The sequence below is a fragment of the Orycteropus afer genome, unplaced genomic scaffold (assembly GCF_000298275.1).
Source record: "Orycteropus afer afer isolate SDZICR_OR568_19922 unplaced genomic scaffold, OryAfe1.0 scaffold00442, whole genome shotgun sequence".
NCBI lineage: Eukaryota > Metazoa > Chordata > Mammalia > Tubulidentata > Orycteropodidae > Orycteropus > Orycteropus afer.
In genome coordinates, this window is record NW_006922029.1 from 1,525,987 (window position 1) to 1,534,734 (window position 8,748).

Sequence of the window (8,748 nt, forward strand, 5' to 3'; positions counted from 1 at the left end):
GGGGCCACCATTAGTCAGGGACAACTAGACCGCAGCTAACAACAGCAACAGGACGATCGGAGTCCCATCTGGTTCCTGGCTCATTTCGCTTACTCACAAAGGCTCATTAACCTCCCAGTAGCCATTCTGTTTTTCGGCCATTTAATTTCAACTAACTGTCCAACTAGATCTGCCTGGAAGTGCAGCCAGAATGCTCCTTGGAAGCGAGAATGGCCAAACTTCATCTCACCACTTTGGTCACGTTCTCAGGAGGAAACATTCCCTGGAGAAGGAGATCATGCTTGCTAAAGTGCAGGGTCAGCGAAAAAGGGGAAGGCCCTCATAGAGGTGGATTGACACAGTGGCTGCAACGATGGGCTCAGGTATAGCAGGGATCATGAGGCTGGCGCAGGACCGGGCAGTGTTTTGTTCTGTTGTGCATAGTGTCGCTATGAGTTGGAGCCAACTTGATGGCACCTAACAACAACAACAACAATTGTCCTGAGGAACAAACCCAGTCTCACTTTTTGGGCCATCTTCCATTCAGGAGTCTCCACTCTTTCTGTCATTCCCTTCAGGCCTCAAGAGAGACGGCTTCCATCCAGGTGGGATTTATGGTGAGGAAACAATGTGGCCCAGGAAGTAGGTGGGTGAAGGCTGGCCTGGCAATGTGTGGGCAGTGCCTCTTGCCCCATCCTGCCTCTCCACCCCCTTCCTCAAAGTTAGGGATCACGACGGAGGCCCCTTTCGTGAGGACTGCAGATTCGCACCAGCTCACACATCATTCAGTGTGATCTCTAGACAGAAAGGCCACCCTCCAACAGTGCCAAAGGTGTCGGAATCCTCAAAAGCCTTGCCAAACTAGTCACAGACGTATAGGCTTCTTCTTTGATAACTCTATAGCAAACCGAACCCACTGCTGTGGAGTCAATTCTGACTCAGAGACCCTAAAGGACAGAGTAGAATTGCCCCATAGGGTTTCCAAGACTGCGATGTTTACAAAAGCAGATTGCCTCATCCTTCTCCTGTGGAGCAGCTGGTGGATTTGAGCCACCAACCTTTCAGTTAGCTGAGCACTTTGACCACTACGAAAACCCAAAACCCACTGCCAACGAGTCGATTCTGACTGAGAGCAACACCTATTGTGTTTCCAAGGCTATACATCTTTATGGAAGTATACTGCCTCATCTTCCTCCCATGGAGAACCTGTGGGTTTGAACCACCAACTTTCTGGTTAACAGCCAAATGCTTTACCGACTATACCACCAGAGCTCTAGAGGGGAGTAAAGGAGCCCTGGTGGCACAGTAGTTAAGCACACAACTGTTAACGGCAAGATCAGTGGTTCGAACCCATGGGAGAAAGAGGTGGTAGTCTGTTTCGTAAAGATTTACAGCCTTGGAACCCCTACAGGGCAGTTCTACTCTATCCCACAGGGTTGCTATGCATCAGAATCGACTCAACGCCAGCAGGTTTGGTTCTGAGGCCCTGGGTGGTCCAAATGATTGACGCACTCAGCCACTAACTGAAGAGTTGGAGGTTCGAGCCCACTCAGAGGCTCTTACAAAAGAAGGCCTGGTGATAAACTTCTGAAAAACTGACCACCAAAACCGTAGGGAGCACAGTTCTACTCTGGTCCACATGGGAATACAAGTCACAAACTCAACAGCAACTGGGTTTTGGTTTTGTCTTGACAAATAACAAGTTCTTCTTCCCAGGGCAGGCTTTAAAGACATTTCTGGTGTGAAGCAAGCAAGCAACAGAAAGACTAAGTTGTGACGCATAAACCTCCTCACTGACGGAGATATTGGTCTAATTTTAAGCCTCTCTGTTCCTGCAGCCTTGTGAGTATTCTCTGGTTGCTGGAATAATAGCTAAATGATCCTAAAGTCAAACAAACCAACCAAACGCTAGGTGTATGGCTTAATATGAAGTATGCTGATGCCTCCATTTTGTGACTGTATCTTCACCTTTGCCCCCTGGCTCTATCCACAGAGATGACAAACGCGCTGAGAAGGAAGGCGTCGTGAGCTGCGACACCCAGATCAGAGAACTACGTGCCCAGGTCTCACTGTTCATTGCCGTGCCCCAGACTGACTGCTCAACTGCGATCCCCGAGCACCTCGTCCGGGCTGTAATCAGCTGTACTGTGCAATTAGACAATGCACTCCGCTGCTCTGACTGCAGCGATTCAAGTGTGTTTTCTTAGCCAGGAGCTAAGCATCTTAGGGGCCATGCCAAATACAGCAATGCGTCTCTTATTCAAAGACCATGTAAATGACTGACTGCAGAATCTCTCCAGAACAGAAACAAAACACTAACACCATGTGACCACTAACACCACGGTGACAAGCTGCACGTGCTATTCCCACGGGAAGCCTCCAAGATTAGTTTACTACTCTTCATTCTTCACTGAACTTTAATGAATTTTCATTTCGCAGACCCAGAGCAGAGAAAGCAGAAAATTAACAAACAAGGAGCCAGCGTGCATTGGCTACGCTTATTGTTGTTTTTGTCATTAGTATTGACCTGGTCCGCTGGGCTCCCCGAGTAGCAAGAAGAGCCACTGCCAGCCAGCAGCTAGTGAGGAGTGAGCTAATGAGCAGCTGAGATGTGGATGGAAAAGAAAAGGCCCGCTACACAACTAAGCATCTGAAGGAGCCCCAGGACTGGCGGTCAGCAGCACGCAGGGCTCAGGGGGCGGGCCCGCCACTTCTGATTGGCTCATGCCAAACCGGTCCTCAAGTCTTTTGCGTATCCCCTGCCAGCGGCTCTCACTGACTGCCCAGCACAACTGACAATCAAGTTACCAGAAAACGTTACATCATAATTTGCACACTTTATTTATTTGGGAAGGTAGAGAAATATAAGGCTAGATTTCAAAACAAAACAAGCCAAAAGCCAGTTTTCATATTTAAGAAAATATTGCCCACAGAGGGAGAAGCTTCTGTCGTCAAGCTAATTCACTCACGTGGGTATCACGTACCCAGATAACGCTGCATCTCCATAGTCACTGAGAGTCACAGGTGTTCAGAAAATACCTGACTCATTTCTAACGTAGACATGAACGGAGGCACTCTGGCATGGTACACCGGTACCCACTGTAATCAAATCGATGCCGACTCATGGCAGTCCAGCGGGTTTCAGGGCAGAACTCCGCTCCAGAGGGTTTTCAACAGCTGTGCTCTTTCAGAAGTAGATGGCCAGGCCTTCCTTCCACATGTTCACAGATGGATTCCAGCCGCCCACCTTTTGCTTATAGCTGAGCCCTCAGCCACCTGCACCACCAAGGGACTCCCTGGTATATTATACCAGGAGTTTAACAAGGTTTATTCCTCAGACTCACACAAGACGTGGAGGCAATGATTTTACAGCCTTGGTCTCTCCCCCTCCCACCCACGTAACCCACCCCACTGGCCTAAATCAAAGGAGAAAGAGATAAAAGACATGGAAAAGCATGTATCACTGCTACAAAAACAGCTACATTACCACCATCAATTACACTGCATGTTTTCAAAAGTGCTTTTTAAAGAATTTAATCTATTACTAGAAAAAGATTTCAACCTCTCCTCAAGGTACAAAGCATTTTAAAGAATTCAATCCACTACTAGAAAGAGAGTCAGACTTCGCCTCAGTATGTGAAGCACTATTTTGATTATCTTTTGAAGAATCTTCTTGGAGAGAAGGATTCTGACAAAGTAGCATTTAAGCTGGTCTTCAAGGCACCTCAATTGATAAATGAGGAAACTAACCAACCACAGGATTATACCTCTGCGGCTCCACAACCCAGCTGCTCACCTAGCGGGACCTCCCGAGAGAACTGGGAACCACTGCACACAAGTGAGTTATCAATGGGGCTAAGGAGGTCACAGCGCCCTTGACTAAATATGGACTGCAGGAGAAGTGTGACTTCATTTTCTATGTATGAATGAGGAACTGAAATAGGCACCAAATTACGCCAGGCATAAAGCTGAGGCAGGCGGAGAACAACATTAACCAATTATTATACAAAAATGCTCCCTGACATTTCATATTGTAAAAACAAACAGGAAACCTCAGTATCTAACCACAGGGGGATATACAGCAAAGGAAATTACTGCATGCTCCCATCATCCAACATGATGCTGCTATTTAAAAATCACACAAATCAAGATACAAATGTATGTGTACATATGACTTCAATTATGCTGGGAAAAAAAAAAATTAAACTGGCAGAAACAATACACAGGCCTATAAAGTGAACGGTAATACCTGTGAGGAGCAATCAAACACCCGAGACCCAAAGGGCAGCATTTGCCCAAAGATAAAGCTCAGAAGGCAGGGAGGGGCAGGAAAAAAGGACGAATTGCCCAGGGAGGAAGTGGGAAGAGGGCTGTTACATTGAGGTGTCTGTAGCTAATGTCACGAAACAAAATAAGCATAAATTGTTGAATGGGAAACTAATGTGCTCTGTACACTTTCACCCAAATTGTAATAAAATGTTAAAGAAAAAAAAAAAAAAAAAAAGACTGGTGGGAACTACCTCAAAATTTAAAGGAGTTTTCAAAGTTGAATTAGAGGTAGTTTCATCTTCTTTAATTTTTTTATTATTTTCCAAACTTTAAACAATTAGCATGTTACTTTCACAATCTGAAAACAAAACATTATTGTGAAATGTATTCCATTAAATCAGCTGCAACAGAAAGGTTGGAAGTTCAAATCCACTCAGAAAGGTTGGTGGTTCAAACCCACCCACGGGCAGCGTGGGAAAAAGGCCTGGAGATTTGGGTCCATGAAGATCCCAGCCAAGAGGCCCGATGGAGCGGTTCTACCAGTTTTATCTACTCTGTAACAACTCACCATGAGTTGGAGGCCCAGCTGAAGGGCAGCTAACAACACGAACAGTATACAATAGGGGGTTGGGGGAAATCTACAGAAGTAAGAATTCCCTATTCTATCTCCTACCCTTATGGAGACACTCAGCTTTGGGGTTTACATTTCTGTCTTTAAGAACTTTGGAAAGTGGTCCATAAGTGACTCTTTGATTAAGGTTCTTCAAAAGAGCTCTGGTGGCGTAGTGCCTAAGGCATTTGACTGCTAACTACAAGACTGTAGGTTCAAACCCACCAGTCACTCCTCGGAAGGAAGGTTGGGCAATCTACTTCAGTAGTGATACTGCTTCGGAAACCCAAGGAGGGGTCACTACGAGTCGGGTCTGACTCAACAGCACATAACAACAACAACAACAGTGCCATGTACTACTTTCACTCTTTCTTTCAAAAATTCCTGTATCTTCTGCTCTATTGTAAAATATTTTGGGGGTTGGGATGCATTTCCTTACTCAGTATACAGCTGGTCCTTCATTTATTAAGCTAGTTTCCATAGGCTCCTCTTCTTTGTGATGTTCTATGTTATTAATAACTTGAGACCATCTTCTGCCATGGAAATCTAACTCGAGGCATTAAGTTAGCTGGGACCCTGGGGCGGAAAAACAGCTTTGCGTTCCCATTACACATCTTACTTACTCCAGTAACTGTACCAACCCACATGCAAAACCCTACATTCACAGATAAAAACTCCAGGTCTTTGGATTATGACAGTGGACCCAACCAAATTCAAAGAATCACTCAAGGCAACTGGAAATAACATCCTTTGAGCATGAAAGAGTTGATTATCTGGCCCTAAACAGAATACATTTCTTAAGTTAGAACACAATTTTCTTCCTTCAAAGCCTCCACAGAAAAGTTGTCCTTAACATTTTAAGTCTCACTCAAACCAAAAAAACCAAACTCATAGCGAACCCTCCTTGGGTTTACAAGGCGAAAGTACATTGCCCAATCTTTCTTCTAAGGAGTGGCTAGTGGGTTTGAACCGCCAGCCTTCTGGTTAGCAGTCAAATGCCTTAGGCACTATGCCATCAGAGCTCCTTAAGTATCACTAAGTACCTTAAAAGGTCCCTGCTAACTGAAAGGTCAAAGGTTCAAACCCACTAGTCACTCCATGGGAGAAAGATGTAGCACTCAGTTCCTGTAAAGATTACAGCCTAGGAAACCATATAGGGCAGTTCTGCTCTGTCCTACAAGGTCATTAGGAGACAGAGTCGACTTGATGGCAACGGGTCAGTTTAATACTAAACAGTCCTCGTGGTGCAGCGGTTAAGCTCTGGGCTGCTAACAATAAGGGTGGTGGTTCAAACCCACCCAGTCGTTTCATGGAAGAAAGACTTGGTGATCAGTTTCCATAAAAAATCAGCAATGCAAGAAAATCCTATGGGGCAGATCTATTCGGTCACATGGAGTCACCGAGTCGAAAATCAACTAGACAGCCCCTCAAAATCAACTTTAATGCTAAGCACAAATCTCCTTCTTCTTACCCTGTACCTTCTGCAAAACAATTATCATCAGTCACAAAAGGAGAAGTTAGGTTTTGGAAACCTATCAATTCCCTCCCTCATCTCTGCAACTCCTCCTCTGAGACAGTTATCTCCACCTCCAGGCAGCCTATAACCTCCCACATATGCCGGTGTTTCAGGAATAAAGACTGACACCAACACTTGATAAAATTTGCTTCTGGGCAAAAAGAGAACTGCTCTAGTACTTTGTTTCCATCTGCTAGGATCACCAGGTTAGCAACTGTTAAGGAGCAGTTCAAATAAGGAGAATTCTAGTTATATACTAATCAAGGCAAAATGGAAGCAGTGTTACAGTATCTTTAGGTCATTTAATAATCCCAAAGACTTCTCCTATTTCCACTGGTCATTCCTATCAGAATCTTACCCACATATATCGCCCTCCCCACACACAAGCCCACACAATTCAGCGAGAAGTTCTCCGATGAGCAGAGCAGTCGGGGTTTTCTGATGAAAACTCTGCAGCAGTTCCAAGAAGATAAGCCTCAAAATCGAAGATCAGGTGAACATACAGAACTTGATTTACCTACAAATTGCAAGGTTAAAAACCCTCCCACAGACACAGGCACTGCCCAGTCATTCAAGTAAGGGGGTGAGAGGAGAGCAGGGCAGGGCAGCAAGGAAGGAGAAACCCTGGGGCCATTCCTGGTGTGGTTCTGGCCGCACCATGCTGAAGGGGAAACAGTCCAGTATGGCCAGCAGCAAGTTTTCAACAGAAGGATACAGTATTTCATGAAATGCCAGGAGTTGGCTTTCTAGACAAGGCCTCATGCCATACTGCCAACACCCACGAGCAACGCAATTCTACACAAAACAGTGATTACAAGGTGGACACATATTGTATGCAAGCAGGGAGCTTGACCGACTTGTACTCAATCAAAAGTTCCAGGCACCAGAGGCAAATCCAGGCATATACTCATCCAAAGCAGGAATAAAACACATCTCTGGTTTGCAGCTGCCTTCTGAGAAACGTTTTGGTTTTTTAGGCTTAAAAGAAATCAAACTGGGTTGAAACTTGATGCGTTTTCTATACAAACGGCCTTGGAAGCCTGGCCAGGGGTGGGATATGTGTGTGTGTGTGGGGGGGGGGTTGGGCACTACAACATCAGGGTGTTTTGTTCATCCACTTGGCCTGGCCAGTTCAGACGCTGGCCTGTCAAGGTGGCATCCTACTGCCCCCCACAAATCCTGTCCCCCGCCTTAGAAGCCACTGCATCCTGGCGGAGGCACAGCGCCCACAGGCTAAGCCCAGGGTACCTGTGCCCCACGCTGGACAGCCTGCAGCGCTAGATTTGCAATGACGCCATATGGTGAAAAATGGGTGAAACATAAAAGGGGGGGGGGGCAACACCAAGCAAACATGTTCTGCCTCCTTTAGTAGCCCAAGTGAGTAGAGAGAAAAAGAAAAATCCCCAACGGGAGACGATGGCCAGTTATCAGCTGACCGAGACCCATGTGAGACACCCCTAATGCATACCTAGGCTGCAAAACAAATTTTGAAAAATGCCTAGTACCTGGGAAATCAACTTGGGCCCATAATAACATGAAATCTCCCCCATCAACCCTGGCTAAATAAAATAAATGAAATCCCAGCGGTGTGAGCTATGGGAAACTACATTTTAGTTACAGACCTAAGGTTTGCATAATCACAAATTACATAATACCCATCTCGTGCACTAAACATCTTTCTATAGGTGCAGCTCCAACCCCGCCGATGTTTCAACATCTTTCCGGAGAGAGCTGGAAAAGTCTGCGGAATGCCTGGGGGGGGTGGGAGACAGGATGTTGGAAAAGTCACCCTGCACAATTCGCAAAGCCAACCAAAGGTTCCAGGGTGACGAGGGACTCGGAGCAGGTGACTCTCCCTGCGCCTCCGACGCTCGGTGCGTCCGAGGTCGAGGCAGGGCGAGCGGGGTGCGGAGTGCGGGGGGCGCGGGGGGCGCGCCGGGCTTACCTGCTCCCCGAAGTCGATGGCGATGTTGGTGATGCCCAGGGGCACAAGGAAGCGGATCAGGGGCCAGTAGTGCGTGAGCGCCGGGAATTTCACCATAGTCCTCGCCCTGGGCTGACCCCACACACATCTGCCGCCGCGAGGGGTCTCTGCCGGTGGGCGCGGGGCGAGAGGGGCGCGGGCGGAGGAGGCCTCGGTCGGCGGGGCCTCGGGGCGGCGGCGGCGGCTCCTGGCTGCGCGGCGCCTTCTCCGAGAGCGGCTGCTCTAGCAGGAGATCTGCAAGCTCAAGTCCATCCCTGCTGCCCTCCCACACAACAAAGATCTGCCGGGAAAAAAAAGAGGAGGGACGGCGGCGGCGGCAGCGGCGGCGGCGGCACAGGGCTCTGCTGACAGCGGCTCCATTATAAGCGCTTCGGGGCCCGGAAATAAATA

At 47.4% G+C, this 8,748-nt stretch overlaps 1 protein-coding gene across 1 annotated transcript in view; it reads right to left on the minus strand.

Annotated features, from left to right (window-relative positions):
* The window catches only part of ANKH (ANKH inorganic pyrophosphate transport regulator), a 170,962-nt gene extending 162,547 nt beyond the window's left edge, over window positions 1-8,415 (minus strand). The window contains exon 1 of the mRNA XM_007954199.2: window positions 8,320-8,415. Coding sequence (XP_007952390.1) covers window positions 8,320-8,415 — 96 coding nt within the window. The remainder of the gene's footprint in view (window positions 1-8,319) is intronic.
* Between the last annotated feature and the right edge of the window lie 333 nt (window positions 8,416-8,748).